Consider the following 20472-nt stretch of genomic DNA (forward strand, 5'->3'; position numbering starts at 1 on the left):
TCTGTAACAAAGTCATCAACTCCATCATCCAAATCATTGATGTACAGTATAATGTAAACAGAATCAGTCCCAACACAGACCCCTGTGGAACACCACTAGTCACTGGCATTCAACCAGAAAAGACTCCCTTTATTCCCACTCCTTGTCTCCTGCCAATCAGCCACTGCTTTATCCGTGCTAGAATCTCCTGTAATACCATGGGCTCATAGTTTGTTAAGCAACCTCATGTGTGGCATCTTGTCAAAGGCCTTCTGAAAATCCAAGAACCTGTTCTAAAAGGACGTTCCTCTATTCTGAGGACGTATCCTTTGGTCTTAGACTCCCCCACTATCAGAAACATCCTCTCCACATTCACTCTATCAAGGCCTTTCAATATTCAATAGGTTTCAATTAGGTCACCCCTCATTCTTTATGAGTCCTGATAAACCAGAATCAGGTTTAATATCACTAGCATATGTCTATCTGCTATATACACGATTCCAAAACACTAGCAGGCCCATCATGTGAATTTGAACCTCTTCCTCCGGTAGAAACTGCAAGTACGGAAATGTTACTCACACCAACAGCTTGTGGTAATTGAGAATGTTCCGGAGTCCGAGGAACTTCTGCACCTTTTCCATTGTCGCTGCAGGTTCCGCCCGGAGGAGGTGTCCATCGAGAACGAGGATCTGAGCAGAGATGGGAAGAGACAGGAAGATGTAGCTGGGCCAGTCATGGTGAGGGCGGTGCGGTATCGTAGTAGGTCAGGGTTCGATTCCCACCGCTGTCTATAAGGAGATCGAATGTTCTCCCCATGGCCACGTGGGTTTCCCCCACATTCCAAAGACATATGGGTTGGGTTAGTGAACTGTAGGCATGCTACGTTGGTACTGCACGCGTGGGGGCACTGGCAGGCTGCCCCAGCACATCCTCACACTGTGCTGGTCACTGACGCAAATGACATGTTTCATGTTGCAAGGTACGTACATGTCAGAAACACAGTTCTCACTAATTGATATATCTGACAGTGCAGCGATTGACCGTGTTCATTTAGAATTTAGAACACGACAGCACAGTACAGGCCCTTCGGCCCATATTGTGCCGACCTTTTAACCTACTCCAAGATCAATCTAATCCTTCCCTCCTACATAGTCTCCTTTTTCTACCATTCATGTGCCTGTCTAAGAGTTTTTTAAGGCCATAATCTAAAAGTGATTGGAGAAACGTATAGGGGGGCAAGTCAGAAGTAGTTTGTTTTACACAGTGTGGTGGGTGTGTGGAACACACTGCCAGGGTTGGTGATAGAGGCAGATAGATTAGTTGACATTTAAGAGACTCTTAGATGGGCACATGGATGACAGAAAAATGGAGGGCTAAGTGGGAGCAAAGGGCTAGATTGATCGTGGAGTGGGGTTATATAGGTCAGTAGGTTTAGAATGAGAGGAAACTGGAGCACCCACAGGGCTCCGTGGGAGGGAAGGATTAACTTGATCTTTACTTCATTTTTTTATTTAGAGGTGGTGTCAAAATGGTTGCTGTGATGCGTCTAGTGTGGTAGTGTAGTGGGTAGTGCTTGTCGCCCTCACCTTCAGCTTCCACCGCCGGCTAGCAGTCTCGCGAAAAGGAAAGCTGAGTGTGTAAGTCTCTCTCTGCCAGTACACAGCCTCTCCAGAAGCAAGCCCCCTGTCGTGCCTCCTCACTGGCAACACACGGAAACTGAACTCCTTTTGGACTTGGGTAAACTACAGAGGACTGGGAGGTGGTCTGGCCCCTGCACACGTAGCAAGCAGGCCCACCGATATGTGAGCACACCCTGGTCCCCAGCTATGGGTGAACAGCCCCACTGCCTTGTGGGCAGCCTCGGGAGAGACAAAGGCTATGGGAGTAAACCCAGACAGCAAATCTGAAGTGGAGCCCCTAAGGCAGCTGGATGTCATTGAAAATCCTTCCGGCAGCTCCTGCAGTCAAGCTGGTACCAAGCATATTGCTTCATAAGCTTTCCTTTGGACGACACTGGTGAGGCCGAGAGGGGGATCTTGACGACTGGGTATCTCAGGATCTCCATACCTTCTGCCCAGGCTTGTGATGATCATCATCATCACCCATTTTCCTTCGAGACAGACGGATGCCAACCATTTCGAGATATGGTGTGGAACAGACCCTTCTGGTCCAAAAAGCTGCACTGCCCAGTAACTCACCGATTTAACACTAGCCTGATCACAGGATCGACTAGCCGGTATGGACTTTGGGCTTTGGGAGGAAACTCATGAGGCTCACGGGGAGAATGTACGAACTCCTCACTCATGGTGTCGGAATTGAACTCTGAACTCTGAGTGCCCCGAGCTGTAATAACTTCACACTGACTACTATGCTACCGTGCACCCAGGAGTAGCCTCCGCAGATGCTGCCTGACCTGCTGAGCTCTTCCAGCATTCTGTGTGTAGTGAGGCTGGTATTGAGAGTATTAATATCACCTATGATTTTATGGTGGGCCATATTGACAGCATCATTATTCACCGGGCACAGACTGTATATTAATCTCAGTGTGTGCAGAAATAAAGCGAGAGGCTAGGGAATTACTGGCAGTCGTTAGGCAACATCCTATATTTACTGATTCCACAGCCTGTTCCTTGACCCCAATTAATTTTTACCAGCAAAGTTTTTACTGCATATTCCAATATCATCTACTTACAACTATTTGTTTTTTTTGGATGAGGTCAGCATTTAACACCTAGATGATAAGACACAGGGGCAGAATTCAGCATTTCTCGATTCGAATCCATCGAGTCTGTTCCAGCATTCAATCAGGAACAGCTCGCACCTTTTGGGTGCCATGGTAGTGTAGCCGTTAACACGATGCTGCTACAGATCGGAGTGTTCCGGAGTTCCGAGTTCAATTCTGGCACCGTTCTGTAAGGAGTTTCTATGTCCTCCCTGTGACCACGTGGGTTTCCTCCGGGTGCTCCAATTTCCTCCCACAGTCCAAAGACTTACCAGTTAGTCAGTTAATTGGTTATTGTAAATTGCCCCGTGATTACAAACGTGAAAAAAATCTGCAGGTGCTGGAAATCCAGAGCAACACACACAAAATGCTGGAGGAACTCAGCAGGTCAGGCAGCATCCACGGATCCGTACAGGATCCATCAGGCAGCATCCGTACAGTCAACGTCTCTGGCCCAGGACCCTTCTTCAGGATGGAGAGGGAAGGGGTAACTTGCCAGAATAAAGAGGTATGTGGAGGGGAAGGAATCTGATAGGAGAGGAGCGTGGACCAGAGGAGAAAGGGAAAGAGACGGAGAAGGTGATAGACAGAGAAGGAGAGGTAAGAGGCAGAGTGCGGAATAGAAGAAGGGTGCTGGGGAGGTTAATTTTTTTTTATTGGAAAGAGGAATTGATATTCATACCATCAGGTTGGAGGCTACCCAGATAGAATATAAGGTGTTGCCCTCCACCCTGAGTGTGGCCTCATCTCGGCACAAGAGGAGGCCGTGGACCGACATGTTGGAACAGGAATAGGGACCAGAATTAAAGTGTTTGGCCACCGGGAAGTTCCACTTTTGGTGCATGGAGTGGAAGTGCTCAATGAAATGGCTCCCCCAGTTTACGATGGGTCCCATCAAGGTAGCAGAGGCTGCATCGGGAACACCAGACACTACAGTCAACCCCAGCAGGTGAAGTGTTGCCTCACCTGGGGCCCTGAATGGAGGTGAGGGAGGCGGCGAATGGGCCTGTTTATCGCCTGGGCCGCTTCCAGGGATAGGTGCCAAGAGGGAGATTAGTGGGGAGTGACAAATAGACAAGGGAATTGTGGAGGGAGCGATTCCTGTGGAAAGCAGAGACAGTTTAGTGGTAGGATCCCTTTGGAGATGACAGGAGGATGACATGATGGATGCAGAGGCTGAGGGGGTGGTAGGTAAAGGCAAGCGGAACTCAATCACTGTTAAGACTGCGGGAAGATGGGGTGAACGCAGATGTCTGGGAAATGGAGGAGATGCAGATGCCTCCGTTCTTTGAGGAAGGAAGACATCTTTGATGTCCTGGAAAGGAAGGCCTCATCTGAGAACAGATGTAATGGAGCCAATGGAACAGAGAAGAAGGAAATTCATTTTTACAATGAGATAAGGTGGAAAGAGCAACACAAACAAAATGCTCGAGGAACTCAGCAGGCCAGGCAGCATTGAGTGCTCTTGTATATTGGTGAGGCCCAACGTAGACTGGGAGACCGCTTCGCTGAGCACCTGTGCTCCACCCGCCAGAAAAAGCGGGATCTCCCTGTGGTCATGCCCTTCCCATTCTCATATGTCCATCCATGGCCTCCTCCACTGTTGTGATGAGGCCACATTTAGGTTGGAGGAACAACACCTTAAATTCTGTTTAGGTAGCCTCCAACCTGATGGCACGAACATTGATTTCTCAAACCTCCAGTAATGCCCTCACCCCACCTTCACCATTCCCCATCCCCTTGTCCCTTTCTCACCTTATCTCCTCGCCCGCCCATCGCCTCCCTCTGGTGCTCCTCCCTCCTTTTCTTTTTTCCATGGCCTTCTGTCTCTTTCACCAATCAACTTCCCAGCCCTTTACTTCATCCTTCCCCCTCCCGGTTTCACTTATCACCCTGTGTTTCTCTCCACCCACCCCCCCACACTTTTTAAATCCACTCCTTAACTTTTCTTTCTCCAGTCCTGCCGAAGGGTTTCAGCCTGAAATGTCGACTGTACTCTTTCCCATGGATGCTGCCTGACCTGCTGAGTTCCTCCAGCATTTTGAGTGTGCTGCTCGGATTTCCAGCATTTCAGATTTTCTCGTTTGTGTAAGGTGGGAAGAGGAACAACCATGGGAATCTGTAGGTTTATAAAAAATCTCAGCTAACAGTTGGTCTCCAGAGATGGAGACAGATGTTTGAGAAAGGGGAGGAAGGTGTCAGAAATGAATTTAAGGGGAGTGCAGAACTTAGAGGTGAAGTTGATGAAATCGATGTGCTCAGCCTGGGTGCATGGAAGCAGCACCAATGCAGCTGTCAATGTAGCAGAGGGAGAGCAGGGGAGCACTACCGGGGGAGGCTTGCAACATGGACTATTCTGTGGAACCAGCAAAGAGGCAGCCATAATTGGGGCCCATGGCTATCCTTTAAGTTTGGGGAAGGTTGGAAGAGTCGATGCCAAAGTTGTTGAGTATGAAGATCAGTTGTGGCAGACAGACTGGGGTGGTGGTGGAGGGAAATTGGTGGCGGTGGAGGGGAATTGGCGGGGGTGGAGGGGAACTGGCGGTAGTGGAGGGGAATCGGTGGCGATGGATGGGAACTGGTGGCACTGGAGGGGAACTGGTGGCACTGGAGGGGAACTGGCGGCCGTGGAGGGGAATTGGCGGGGGTGGAGGGGAACTGGCGGGGGTGGAGGGGAATTGGCGGGGGTGGAGGGGAACTGGCGGCGGTGGAGGGGAACTGGTGGTGGTGGAGGGGAATTGGTTGTAGTGGAGGGGAACTGATGGCACTGGAGGGGAACTGGTGGCGCTGGAGGAGAACTGGTGGCGCTGGAGGAGAACTGGTGGCAGTGGGGAATTGGTTGTAGTGGAGGGGAACTGATGGCGGTGGAGGGGAATTGGCGGCCGTGGAGGGGAATTGGTGGGTTCTTATGTTAAGAAAGAAGTGGAGAGTTTGAGGCCTTCCTAATGTGAGTTTGAAGTGTTGAGAGACTGAACATCCATGTGAAAAAGAGGCAGTCAGGTCTAGAGAATTGAAAATTAATACGGAGATCAAGGACATGAGAAGTGTAATGCATGTCGATGGGAAGGGGCTGAACTGAGGGGATAGAATGGAGTCAAGATATGAGGACACGAGTTCAGTCGGGCAGGAGCAGGCAGAGACAATAGGCCTACCCAGACAATCCGATTTGTAGATATTGAGTAGGAGGTAGAAGTGAGCAGTGCAGGATAAGGGAACTATGAGTTTGATGGCAGTGGGTGGGAATTCTCCACAGTTACTGCTTTAGCCCATCCACTTGAAGGTCTGATGTGTTGTGCATTCAGAGAAGCTCTTCTGCACATCACAGTCGTAACATGACATTGTTTGAGTTACTGTCACCTTCCTGTCAGCTTGAACCAGTCTGGCCATTCTCCTCTGACCTCTCTCATTAACAGGGTGTTTTCAGCCACAGTACTGACACTCATTGGATGTTTTTTGTACCACTCTCTGTAAACTCTGGAGACTGTTGGTCATGAAAATCCCAGGAGGTCAGCGGTTTCTGGGATACTCAAACCACCCCATCTGACATCAACAATCATTCCACAGTCAAAGTCACTTCGATCACATTTCCTCCCCACTCTGACGTTTGATTTGAACAATCACTGAACCTCTTGACAATGTCCGCACGCTTTTGTACATCGAGTTGCCGCTGTGTGGTTGGCTGATTAGATTAGTGAGCAGGTGTCACTGATAAACGCCACTGCGTGTGTCAACGATAATAAGCCTGTTTCTGACGCAGATTCCGGACTTGCCTGGTTGGTATGGTAATACTGAAGCCAGCGCTCAATGTGGGTTGCGTATCGCCCCGGGACCAGGCATCGGTTCTGGAGAGCTCTCAGCTTGGGCATCGCGTCTGCTCCAGCAGTGATTACCTCGTGGAAACTGTACCTCAGGGCCACCGCGTCATCATGGGCTCGCTGGTGCTGGCAGGAAGACAGGTACCAGTTACACACTGCGTACAGCGGGGTAACACCTGACCCACCTGAGAGCGGCATGCTAGAGTTCTGCCAAAGCTGATAAGCCTGCACGCGCTGATGTTTAGAAGAAAGAAGGGGGGGATCTCGTTGAAACCTATCAAATAGAGAAAGGCCTCGATAGAGTGGATGTGGAGAGGATGTTTTCAATGGGTGGGTGTGGAGTGGGGGAGTCTAGGACCAGAGGACACAGCTTCAGTACAAGGACAGCCTCAGATGAGAGGGACGTCTACTTACAACGGAGATGAGGAGGAATTTCTTTTAGCCAGAGGGTGGTGAATCTGTGGAATTCATTGCCATAAATGGCTGTGCAGGAGAGTCATTGGGTTATATTTAAAGCAGGGGTTTTGATTAGTCAGAGTGTCAAAGATTACAGGGAGAAGGCAGGAGAATGGGGTTGAGAGGGATAATAAATCAACCAGGATGGAATGGCAGAGCAGACTTGATGGGCTGAACGGCCTCATTTTGCTCCGACGTCTCATGGTCTAACACACCATGAAGGGGAACCCTTGACCAACACCAAGGTGATACAATAGAGTAGTGGTTAGCGTAACGCTTTACACCACTAGCGACCTGCAAAGGGCACTGAAGCAGAGGGTGATCCTGGGTAGTGGCAGGGGCACACTTTGTGTGGTTCAGTTCTCGCCATTGTCCATAAGGAGTCTGTACGTTCTCCCAGTGACCATGTGGGTTTCCTCCAGGTGCTCTGGTTTCCTCCCACATCCTGAAGAGGTACGGGTTTGGGTTAGTAAGTTGTGGGCATGCTGCATTGGCACTAAGTGGTAGCACTTGAGGGCAGCCCCCAGCACATCCTCGGACTGTGCTGGTCATCGGCACAAACAGTGCATTTCACTGTGTGTTTCAATGTACACGTGGCAAATAAAACTCACCTTTATCTTTAGTATTACCTCCACTCAGTACGCTCCCTAAGCCCCAACTTCCAGCGACAGTGTGGCTCTCAACAATAAATCACATGGAACAGTACAGGACAGGACAGGCCATTCAGCCCATGATGTTTTGCTAGATTTTACTAACAGTCCTCGTCCTGGGTATCACCCGTATCCTTCCGTTCTCTTCCGTTAAACTTACAGGGCTGAATGGTTGCCACCTCGCTGCACAGCACAGAACTAGCTCTTCGGCCCATCAGGGCTCTGATAGCCAGTGTACCCCATCCAAACTAATGGACGCTGCCTGGATTAGAGAGCGTATCTGATGAGGACAGGTTTAGTGAGCTCGGGTTTTTCACCTCGGAGTGAAGGAGGATGAGAGGAGGTGTACTAGATGATAAGAGGCATAGACAGAGTGGACAGCCAGAGGCTTTTCTCCAGGGTGGAAGTTACTAGTACGAGGTGGGGAGCATTGTTTTAAGGTGATTGGAGGAAGGTATGGGGTTGATATCAGAGGCTGTTTTTTTTATTACACAGAGAGCAGTGAACGCCTGGAACACACTGCCAGGCGTGGTGGTGGAGGCAGATACATTAGCGACATTTAAAGAACTCTTAGATAGGCACGAGGATGAAAGAAAAATGGAGGGTTATGTGGGATGGAAGGGTTAGATTGATCATGGAGATGGTTAAAGGTCAGCACAACATTGTGGGCTGAAGGGCCTGTACTGTGCTGTAATGCTCTATGTTTTTTGATCTTGCAACCTATCCTTTGCCTGCACGGCACTTTCTCTGTAACTGTGACACTCTATTCTGCATTCTGTTATTGTTTTACCTTGTTCTACCTCAATGCACCGTGTAATGATCTGATCTGTATGAACAGAGTGCAAGATAACTTTTCATTGCATCTCAATACGTGCGCTCTTCATTTTTATTTAATTTTTCATTCATTCATTTGACGATAATAACATTGTGAAATGTCACATTGATATTTATATGTGTGACAATCATAACCCAATTCCATTTCTCCTCCAAACCCCTCACTGCACAGCTAACTACCAACACTGCCACACGGTAACATCAGGGCACATCCCACCCTCTAATCCTTCTGGGTATTCAGAGCAGCAGGAGGGGAAGCACAGGACAGGAGACGTGGGAGGGGAGACGCGCGAGGGGAGTCTGCGGGAGGGAAGACAGGAGAGGAGACTCGGGAGGGGAGGCGTGGGAGGGGAGGCACGGGAGATGAGATGGGAGGGGAGACGTGGGAGGGGAGATGGGAGGGGGAACGCGGGAGGGGAGACACGGGAGGAGAGGCGTGGGAGGGGAGATACAGGAAGGGAGACATGGGAGGGGGAACGCGGGAAGGGAGACACAGGACTGGAGACATGGGAGGGGAGACACAGGAGGAGGGATACGGGATTGGAGACACAGGAGTAGAATTGAGGTGGACGTACCTGGTACCAGGAGTAGGCTCGGTCTGCAGGGCTGATCAAGATGCTGATGACTTTAGCTCTGGGCAACAGAGCTGCCGCCCGCCTTGGAGTGACCTCCGAGTCAAAGTAGTTTGCGCTCTTCTCGAAGAAAAAGTCCGAGCTGGTGTTGGAGGGAATTGGGAAATATTCCATGTACCTGTCACAGGGAGACAGAGGTCAGTCATGTTGGGAGTGGAAAGGCGAGGTGTCCTGTAATGGGATCACTGAACAGTTATAACTCTCTGTTGGGTCTTCAGGAAGGTAACAGCAGAGTCCCAGAACAAAACAACATTAACAAAGCCCATCAGAGAGTTGTGGACACAGCTCAGCACATCACAGCCTCCCCTCCATGGACTCTGTCTACACTTCTCACTGTCTCAGTGAAGCAGCCAGCAGAATAAAAGACCCCACCCACCCAGACATTCTCTCTTCCCCCCTCTCCCATCAGGCAGAAGATACAAAAGCCTGAAAGTACATCCCAACAGATTCGATCTGTTTTGCATCATGAAGAATCCCTTCCACCCAGTCCATTCTCTCTTCTCACTGCTACCATCAGCAAGAGGTGCAGGAACTTTAGGTCCCACATCACCAGGTTCAGGAATGAACGATAAAGCTCCTGAACCAGTGGGGATAACTTCACTCACCTCAACTCTGAACTGATTCCACAACCTACAGACTCACATTCAAAGGCCCTTTACAATTCATTTGCTCAATATTATTTTTATTTGCCTGTCAGTTTACTTGTCAGTCCCTGTCTGTTTAGGTTTCCGGTTTAAGATGGCAGTGGTGAAACACAGCAATGATTTGCTGGCAGCAAACAAATCTACTAACTACTTTATACTCTCACTGTTTCTGGTAAACGATCACTGCAATGAGTAGTCTGTAACTTCCCTTTCAGAGTTGAGCTTTTGAACCACCATATGACCCAGCATTTTTGCGCTGTGGACTGAATCCAGGTGCAGGACGGTGTGGCGTGGCATCTTCAGGCCTGGGCCCAAGAGTGGGGAGCAAGCAAGCGTTTGGCCCTTTTTGGAGCGGACTTGGAGATTGATTTGAAGCAGTGGATCCAAGGTGAGGCGAGGTAGTGTCGAGCTCAGAGTCCGGGCCTTAGAGCAAATAACTAGCTGAGGTTTGACTGATTTAAGTGCCAGGCTAGACTGGAAGGTCAGGGTGTTGGGGCCAGACTGGTGTTCAGTTTGCTCGATGATGGTCAGGGCGTCAGGGCCGGACGAGGGAGACGGGTCAGTGTCCAGTTGCTCGATGGTGGTCAGGGTGTCGGGGCTGGATGAGGGAGACGGGTCAGTGTCCAGTTGCTCGATGGTGGTCAGGGTGTTGGGGCTGGACGAGGGCGTTCCGCTTGCTACTCGTGTCTGCACCGAACTGTGTCTGTAGCCTGCGACAGACAGGCTCCTGGGTCAGCTGCAGTGAAGAACTGCCTTCATGGCTGTAGACTAACTTTTGTCACCTTCAGTTCTGACTGTTATTTGCTTACTTTTATTGTGTTTTTTTCTGCTCTTTGGGTAATTACTGGTCTTCTTTTAATAAGCTCTACTGGGTTTCTCGTGGCTGCCTGTAAGGAGATGACTCTCAAGGTCGTATACAGTAAGCATACTTTGATAATAAATATAGTTTGAACTTTGAACTTCAAACTTATGGTTTTTTTGTAAATTCTATTGTATATCTATTTTCCCTGTCAGGACCTGCAAGAAGATGAATCTCAAGGCAGTATATAGAAACATACGTACCTTGGTGGCAAGCTGGCATAACGGTTAGTGTTGCGCTTTCCAGCGCAGTGATCTGGAGTCAATTCTGCCACTGTTTGTAAGGAGTTTGTACGTTCTACCCATGACCGTGTGGAATTCCCCGGGGTGCTCCGGTTTCCTCCCACAGTTCAAAGACGTAGCAGTTAGGGTCAGGGTGTTGCGAACATGATGTTGGTGACAGAAGCATAGTGACACTTGCGGGCTGCCCCCAGCACATCCGCAGACTATGATGGTTGTTGACACTAATGATTCGTTTCACTGTATGCTTTGAGACAAATAAAGCCAATCTTTCTAAATCTTTCTTTCCTTGGTAATAAATTTACTTTTGAACTTTGAACAATTCATCAGAAGTACAGACAGAAACGATTGGACGCAGAGATTCACAGTTCAAAGTTCAAAGTAAATTTACTATTCGAGTCTGTTTCTTTGTTCTACTGTGAATGCCTGCAAGAAAATGAATCCACCCTGAGATTCATTTTCTTGCAGGCATTCACAGTAGAACAAAGAAACACTATAGAATCAATGAAAAACTACACACGAAGACTGGCAACCAACCAACGTACGAAAAAAGACAAACCGTGCAAATGTAAATATAACATAAATAAATAAATAAATAAATAAATAATACAGTGGACATGAGATGAAGACTCCTCGGAAGTGAGTCCATAGTTTGTGGAATCGGTTCAGAGTAGTGGTGAGTGATGTTGTCCATTCTGCTTTATGAACCTGATGGTTGAGGGGTAATAACTGTTCCTGAACCTGGTGGTGTGAATCTTGAGGCTCCTGTACCACTTTCCTGATGACAGCAGTGAGAAGAGAGCACGGTCTGGATGGTGGGGGTCCCTGACAGTGGACGCTGCTTTCCTGCAGCAACGCTCCGTGTAGATGTGCTCAGTGGTGGGGAGGCTTTACCCGTGATGGGCTGGGGTATATCCACCACTCTTCATAGGTTTTCCCATTCTTGGGATTTGGTGTTTCCATACCAGGCCGTAGGTGGTGGCTTAGACAATGTGTCTCTGCTACATGTGGGTGGGGGCTGTGGAATATCTGTCTGCTGTCTCTTTTGCCGCCTTACCAGTCAATGCCCTTGTGATAGTTTGGGCCGTTGAAAAACTGCAGCTCCTCGAAGGTGTCTGGGTTTGGACTGTTACTGATGACGTCCGGGTGCATAGACAGGAAAAGGTAGAGAGCCGTGGTACCTGTGGAGGAAAAGTTCTTCAGTTCAGTCTTACGTAAGTCAGCAGCTACATAAGGTGGCAACTTCTGAAAACAGAACCCCATTGCTCTCAGAACTACGGACACAGACAGGAATCCCAGCTGGAGAAACTCAGAGGGTCGAGCTGCATCTTGGAGTGGGGAAAGGGATTAGAATGCAGAACATATGGGCCCTTCAGCCCATAATGCTGTGCTGTCCTTTTAACCTACACCACCATCAATGGAACCCTTTCCTCCTACATAGTCCATCACCCTCGACTTCCATTCATCCATGTGCCGATCTAAGTCTTTTAAATCTCTCCAGCGTACCTGAGGTGTATGGGGTGTCCAGGGAGGGGTCGCACCTCTGGTTATGGGGCTTATCTTGTGCAATCTAGGTGAGCCCACTCACCTTTCGTTCCCAGCGGACACTCACCTCACACCTGTGACTCCAGGCAGCTGTTTGTATGTGACAACGGCCACATCCCGGTTCACCACTTCGACAGGCGGGTTAAACCAGTGAGATAGGGACATGCCTGCCCCAGCATGCAGGTCAGCTCCAGCAGACTGGGCAGGTGAGATCAACAACGGTCTGGAAGGTGGCTGAACAACGCTGTGTGGGGAGCGAAGGGCATGACAAGGCACTGAAGGAGTCGCGGTTATCCACTACAACCGAGGAAGCCCCAGTTGTGACGACTACTCGTACCACTGGACCCGGACTCCGAGGTTCAGATAGTGGAAATGACCCAGTGCACTGGCTTTTCCACTCTAGCAACTCTCGCACAGGTTTCCTGTCATCGCCATATACGATGGACAACCAGCACCACCAACGTAGCTGCCTCTACCGCCACCCACCACTCTCTGACATCCCCCCACACTTTCCTTCATTCTCCAATGTGCAACGAGCCTACATAGCATGTGCTGAACGAGGCTTCGATTTCAACATTGAAGAGAAGTTTAGACAGGTCCACGAATGGGAGAGGTGTGGAGGGCTACATTCTGGGTGCAGGACAATGGGACTATGCAGATTAATAGTTCAGTATGGACTAGATGGGCCAAAGGGCCTGCTTCCAAGCTGTAATATTCCGTGACTGCTTCCTTGTAGAACATACATAGACTGCTCCTTTGTAGTCTGTGGTGGCCAGTGCTATCATGTTTGCTGTTGTGTACTGGGGCAGCAGGCTGAGGGTAGCAGACACCAACAGAATCAACAAACTCATTCGTAAGGCCAGTGATGTTGTGGGGATGGAATTGGACTCTCTCACGGTGGTGTCTGAAAAGAGGATGCTGTCCAAGTTGCATGCCATCTTGGACAATGTCTCCTATCCACTACATAATGTACTGGGTGGGCACAGGAGTACATTCAGCCAGAGACTCATTCCACCGAGATGCAACACAGAGCGTCATAGGAAGTCATTCCTGCCTGTGGCCATCAAACTTTACAACTCCTCTCTTGGAGCGTCAGACACCCTGTGCCAATAGATTGGTCCTGGACTTATTTCCTGGCATAATTTACATACTAATATTTAACTATTTATGGTTTTATTACTATTTATTATTTATGGTGCAACTGTAACAAAAACCAATTTACCCCAGAATCAATAAAGTATGACTATGACTAAAACATTACAGCACAGTGCAGGCCCTTCGGTCCACAATGTTGTAACGATCTGTTAACCTACTCTAAGATATAACCCAGGGGTTCACAACCCTTTTTTCAATGCCATGGACCCCTAGCAGTAACTGAGGAGTCTGTGCACCTCAGCTTAAGAACCACTGATCTTACCCTTCCTTCCTAAGTAGCCCTCCATTTTTCTATTGTCCATGTACCTATCTAAGAGCCTCTTAAATGTCCCGAATGTATCTGCCTCTACCACCAACCCTGGCAGCGTGTTCCACACACCCAGCACGCTCTGTGTAAAAACCTACCTCTGACATACCCCTCCATATTTTCCTCCAGTCACCTAAAAATTCTGTCCTGTTGTAGAACTTAGAAACTTAGAACACCTACAGCACAATACAGGCCCTCCGGCCCACCATGCTGTGCCGAACGTGTACTTGCTTTAGCAATTACATCGAGTTACCCATAGTCCTCGATTCTAAGCTCCATGTACCTATCCAGGAGCTTCTTAAATGACCCCATCCGCCTCCACCACGATCACTGGCAGCCCACTCCACGCACTCACCACCCTCTGCATAAAAAACTTACCCTGACATCCCCTCTGTACCTGCTCCCCAGCACCTTAAAACTGTGCCCTCTCGTGTTAGCCATTTCAGCCCTGGGAAAAAGCCTCTGACTGCCCATACGATCAACGCCTCTTGTACACCTCTATCAAGTCACCTCTCATTCTCCGTCGCACCAAGGAGAAAAGGCCAAGGTACTCAACCTATTCTCATAAGGCATGCTCCCCAATCCAGGCAACATCCTTGTAAAACTCCTCTGCACCCTTTCTATGGCTTCCACGTCCTTCCTGTAGTGAGGTGACCAGAACTGAGCACAGTACTCCAAGTGGGGTCTGACCAGGGTCCTATATAGCTGTAACATTACCCCTCGGCTCTTAAACTCAATCCCACGGTTAATGAAGGCCAATGAACCATATGCCTTCTTAACCACAGAGCCAACCTGCACAGCAGCTTTGAGTGTCCTATGGACTCGGACACCTAGATCCCTCTGATCCTCCATACTGCCAAGAGTCTTACCACTAATACTATATTCTGCCATCATATTTGACCTACCAAATGAATGAACCTCCTCACACTTATCTGGGTTGAACTCCATCTGCCACTTCTCAGCCCAGTTTTGCATCCTATCAATATCCTGCTGTAACCTCTGACAGCCCTCCACGCTATCCACAACACACCCAACCTTTGTGTCATCAGCAAATTTACTAACCCATCCCTCCACTTCCTCATCCAGGTCATTTATAAAAATCACAAAGAGTAGGGGTCCCAGAACAGATCCCTGAGGCACACCACTGGTCACCGACCTCCATGCAGAATATGACCCGTCTAGAAACACTCTTTACAAGCCAGTTCTGGATCCACAAAGCAATGTCCCCTTGGATCCCATGCCTCCTTATTTTCTCAATAAGCCTTGTATGGAGTACCTTATCAAATGCCTTGCTGAAATCCATATACACTACATCTACTGCTCTTCCTTCATCAACGTGTTTAGTCACATCTTCAAAAAATTCAATCAGGCTCGTAAGGCATGACCTGCCCTTGACAAAACCATGCAGACTATTCCTAATCATATTATGCCTCTCCAAAGGTTCATAAATCCTGCTTTTCAGGATCTTCTCCATCAACTTACCAACCACTGAAGTCAGACTCACTGGTCTATAACTTCCTGGGCTATCTCTACTCCCTTTCTTGAATAAAGGAACAACATCCGCAACCCTCCAGTCCTCCGGAACCTCTCCCATCCCCACTGATGATTCAAAGATCATCGCCAGAGGCTCAGCAATCTCCTCCCTCGCCTCCCACAGTAGCCTGAGGTACATCTCATCCGGTCCCGGCGACTTATCCAACTTGATGCTTTCCAAAAGCTCCAGCACATCCTCTTCCTTAATATCTACATGTTCAAGCTTTTCAGTCCGCTGTAAGTCATTCTACAATCGCCAAGATCCTTTTCTGTAGTGAATACTGAAGCAAAGTATTCATTAAGTACCTCCGCTATCTCCTCCGGTTCCAAACACACTTTTCCAGTGTCACACTTGATTGGTCCTATTCTCTTGCTCTTCACATACTTGTAGAATGCCTTGGGGTTTTCCTTAATCCTGCTCACCAAGGCCTTCTCATGGCCCCTTCTGGCTCTCCTAATTTCATTCTTAAGCTCCTTCCTGCTAGCCTTATGATTTTCTAGATCTCTATCATTACCTAGTTTTGTGAACCTTTCGTAAGCTTTTTGTTTCTTCTTGACTAGAGTTTCAACAGCCTTTGTACACCATGGTTCCTGTACCCTACCATCCTTTCCCTGTCTCATTGGAATGTGCAGAACACCACACAAATATCCCCTGAACATTTGCCACATTTCTTCCGAATATTTCCCTGTGAACATCTGTTCCCAATTTATGCTTCCCTGCCTGATAGTCTCATATTTCCCCTTACTCCAATTTTTTAATAGATTATGAGGACACGCAGTCCTCTTTTATTGTCATTTAGTAATGCATGCGTTAAGAAATGATACAATATTCTTACGGTGGGATATCACAGAAACACAGGACAGACCAAGACTGAAAAACTGACAAAAACCACATAATTATAACATATAGTTATAACAGTGCAAGCAATACCGTAACTTTATGAAGAACAGGCCGTGAGCACGGTAAAAAAGTTCAAAGTCTCTCGAAAGTCCCACATCTCACGCAGATGGGAGAAGGAAGTAATTAAACGCTTTCCTAACTTGTCTGTTCCTATCCCTCTCCAATGCTACGGTAAAGGTGATAGAATTGTGATCACTATCTCCAAAATGCTCTGCCACTGAGAGATCTGACACCTGACCAGGTTCATTTCCCAATACCAGATCAAGTACAGCCTCTCCTCTTGTAGGCTTATCTACAGATTGTGTCAGGAAACCTTCCCGAACACACCTAACAAACTCCACCCCATCTAAACCCCTTGCTCTAGGGAGATGCCAATCAATATTGGGGAAATTAAAATCTCCCAGCACGACAACCCTGTTATTATCGCAGCTTTCCAGAATCTGTCTCCCTCTCTGCTCCTCGATGTCCCTGTTACTATTGGGTGGTCTATCAAAAACACCCAGTAGAGTTATTGACTCCTTGCTGTTCCTAACTTCCACCCGCAGAGACTCCATAGACAATCCCTCCATGACTTCCTCCTTTTCTGCAGCCGTGACACTATCTCTGATCAACAGTGCCACGCCCCCACCTCTTTTGCCTCCCTTCCTGTCCTTTCTGAAACATCTAAAGCCTGGCACTCGAAGTAACCATTCCTGCCCCTGAGCCATCCAAGTCTCTGTAATGGCCACATCATATCTCCAGTACTGATCCACACTCCGCTTTGTTCATGATGCTACAACATAGGACAGTCCAGCAGAGTATGGGCCCTTCAGCTCATGATGTTGTGCCCACTGATATAGAACTACTCCATGATTAACTTCCCAGTTACTGCATCTGGGTAACACGATGCATACGACTGACACCGACATGTTTGCAAAATTACTGTGTTTGATTATTTCCCATTCCGAAATGTCAGTCCATGGCCTCCTCTACTGATACAATGAGACCACACTCAGGTTGGAGGAGAAACACCATATGTTCTGTCTGGGTAGCCTCCAACCTGATGGCATGAACATCGATTTCTCAAACTTCCAGTAATTGCCCTCTTCCTTCACCAATCTCTCTCTCTCAACTTATCTCCTTACCTGCCCATCACCTCCCTCTGGTGCTCCCCCACCTTCCCTTTCTTCCATGGTCTTGTACCCTCTCCTATCAGATTCCCCCTCCTCCAGCCCTTTATCTCTTCCACCTATCAACTTCCCAGCTCTTTACTTCACCCCTCCCCACTCCAGGACTCACCCATCTCCTATGACCTTGTACTTCTTCCTCCCCTCCTCCCACCTTCCTAGTCTGACTTCTCCACTTTCCTTTCAGTCCTGATGAAGGGTCTTGGCCTGAAACGTCAATGGTATTTTTTTTCCCATAGAAGTTGCCTGACCTGCTGAGTTCTTCCAGCATTTTGTGCGTTTCTTGGACTTCCAGCATTTGCAGATTTTCTAGTGTTTCTGCCACTATATTTGGCGTTTGACCGAATGTGACCCCTCTTTCTTCTTCAGTCCTGACAAGGATGGCAGTTCAAACTGTTCCACACGGAACGGATTTTATAATTAAAGTGGCCATTGTTCCAACCTCCACAGAAAGGAGGGCACGGTAGTGTAGTGGTTAGCACAGCGTTTGACCACACCAGTGACCTGGATCTAATTCCCACTGCTGTCTAGGAGGAGTTTGTACGCTCCCCATGTGACCATGTGGGTTTCCTCCGGGTGCTCCAGCTTCCTCCCACTGTCCAAAGCTGTACAGGTTAGGGTTAGTGACTGTGGGCATGCTACGTTGGCACTTGCGAGCACATCCTTGGACCGTGTTGGTCGTTGATGCCAACAACACATTCCACTGTGCATTTCTATGTACAGTACATGTGACAAATAAAGCAAATCTTTAATCTTTATCTCTAAGTGAAAAGTGATCAAATAAAACTATGTATCTAAACTGAAATTGTCCACTGAGGCAGAACTGGGTGCAGTCTCAGATTACAATTTCCCGTTTGTTCTGTCCACACCACGGACGGGTCAGAATCCTGGCACATGACAGAGGGTGACCTTGCCAGGCTGTCGTCATTCTCCACCACGAGCTCTTCGTTCTACTCCAGAATGTGCTCGGTATTTTCTGGCCAAGAAAGATTTCCAACCACGCCCTACTCCTTCAGTGTCACAGGAGGACATGGCCACAATCCTCATGAGGAAACGCTGGAGATGGATTGGACACGTGACGAGAAGAGAGGCCGACTCCACCATCAAGCCAGCACTTCATCGGACCCCTGAAGGGCAGAGGAAACACAGGAGACCAAAGGCAAATTCACTCTCTATCACAGAGGCAGAAATGAGGACCCTGAACCACACCTGGGGCACAATAGAGAAGATGGCCAAGGACAGACGGAACTGGAGGACTGTCATTGCTGCCCTAAACGTCAGTGGCTTAATGGGCAGGAAGTAAGTGTAAGGGGTTTCTTCTTTTATGTTACTGCGTAGGCTAATCAAAATGGCTTCTTTGTTATGTTATAATCAAAATGGCTTCTTTGTTATGTTATAATTAAAATGGCTTTTCTGAAATAACTGCGATGTAAGGAATTCTCTCTCTCTCTCTGCTTGTTTGGGTTATATTATTGATAAGAGAGGGAATGAACCAATTGGGATAGATGTTACTCTTTCTTGTGTGTCTGTAAGCTATTGTTTGCGCGGGCTTTGGGGGAGAAGACGCGATGGGGACGGAGAGAGTGGACGCGATGCTGTGAGCTGGCCGAAGGGACAGACCCCGAGCGGGAGTCCGAGGCCCAGGGTCTTCGGTGAGGACAGGAGACGAAGACAGACTCATGTGGAGCGCCTGGTTGACCACCGTGGTTGGTCCCAGGCGGTGGGTCAAGGCGGTCGGAGAGGATCGAATGCTGGAAACAGGACCCCGTTACTTGAGCTCCAACTGTTGTGCACGAAGTGGTTGAACTTTGAGAAGTTTGGCGCCTTTTACTTTCCTTTTATACTTTATCTCTATTAATTGCATAGTTCCAGTAAGATCTATAAAGTGTAATCATTTAATCACATATGGTGTATTGTCTGTTATTTGGGCGGGGTGGGGTACATCACACAGCATCCACACAAACTAATTACCCAGTTTGGCGGGGCTGAAGGCTGCTCCCCTGAGATGAAAGCGAGCTGAGCGAGTCTGCGGCTTACCAGGGGGCTACATAAATATAGAATGACGTGGGTGCACAGTAGCGTAGTGATTAGCATAATACTATAACCGTGCTAGCAACCTGGGTTCAATTCTTGCTGCTGTCTGTACGTCCTCCACGTGACTGCGTGGGTTTCCTCCGGATGCCTCAGTTTCTTCCCTCATTCCAAAGACACACGGTTAGTAAGTTTATTGATCACATGGGTTTTATAGGACAGTGCGAGCCCATTGGGCCAGAAGGACCTGTTACCCTGCTCTATCTCCAAAAAATACATAGAACACTACAGCACAGTACAGGCCCTTTGGCCCATAATATTATGCTGACCATTTAACCTACTCCAAGGCCAATCTAACCCTCCCACATATCCCTCCATTTTTCTATCATCCATGAGCATAGCTAATTGTCTCTTCAATCTCCCTGTTGTATCTGCCTCTACCACCCCCGGCAGTGTGTTCCACATACCCACCACTCTCTTTCTGATACCCCCTACATTTCCCTTCAATCAGTGTATAATCATGCCTCCTCGCATTAGCCACTTCCGCTCTGAGTCCAACCTGGGTACAATTGCATCCTGTAATTTCCTGCTCTTGCATGGAAGTTGATGGAGAATCCCAGGTGAAGGACATGCAGTTTAGTTTCTGCCAGGCCCAACAAGAAGAATAATTACTGTTGAAGAGAAATCCTCACTGAATTTGCTCGAGGATCTGAGTAAGATGTTGCAATAAAGAATTTATTGTCACTAGTGCTCCTGCTTGCATGGTGGGTGGTGTGAATGCTGATGCTTCATGCTAGAATAATCTGGGGGAGGGAGAGGGATGCTTTATGATACATGTGCGTGGGAGGGGGGCGGGGGCTTTGGGTTCTTACATCTTTTTTCTGTCATTCATTCTTTGGGGTTTTCTGTTTCGAGGATGTCTGTGAAGAGTAAGAATTTCAGGCTGTATATTGTGTGCATTCTCTGATGTTAAATGAAACCATTGAACTTGGTGAGCATCGGCA

General features: G+C 48.3%; 1 protein-coding gene and 1 long non-coding RNA gene across 4 annotated transcripts in view; one reads left to right on the forward strand and one right to left on the reverse strand.

Annotated features, from left to right (window-relative positions):
- ndst1b (N-deacetylase/N-sulfotransferase (heparan glucosaminyl) 1b) overlaps window positions 1–20472 on the reverse strand; it is a 203056-nt gene that overhangs the window by 9838 nt on the left and 172746 nt on the right. For all 3 annotated transcript variants that reach the window (XM_072264131.1, XM_072264129.1, XM_072264130.1), the window contains 4 exons: window positions 11888–12011; window positions 9032–9206; window positions 6472–6642; window positions 559–668 (listed from right to left, as the gene is read on the reverse strand). In XM_072264131.1, the coding sequence (XP_072120232.1) occupies window positions 559–668; window positions 6472–6642; window positions 9032–9206; window positions 11888–12011 (580 nt within the window). The remainder of the gene's footprint in view (window positions 1–558; window positions 669–6471; window positions 6643–9031; window positions 9207–11887; window positions 12012–20472) is intronic.
- On the forward strand, window positions 593–19254 carry LOC140200595 (uncharacterized). The gene is made up of 6 exons (XR_011886673.1): window positions 593–716; window positions 6459–6657; window positions 9948–10120; window positions 10596–10651; window positions 10747–10817; window positions 18454–19254. It is a non-coding gene; the product is annotated as an uncharacterized lncRNA (long non-coding RNA).

This window comes from Mobula birostris, chromosome 7 (assembly GCF_030028105.1).
Source record: "Mobula birostris isolate sMobBir1 chromosome 7, sMobBir1.hap1, whole genome shotgun sequence".
NCBI classification, from domain to species: domain Eukaryota; kingdom Metazoa; phylum Chordata; class Chondrichthyes; order Myliobatiformes; family Myliobatidae; genus Mobula; species Mobula birostris.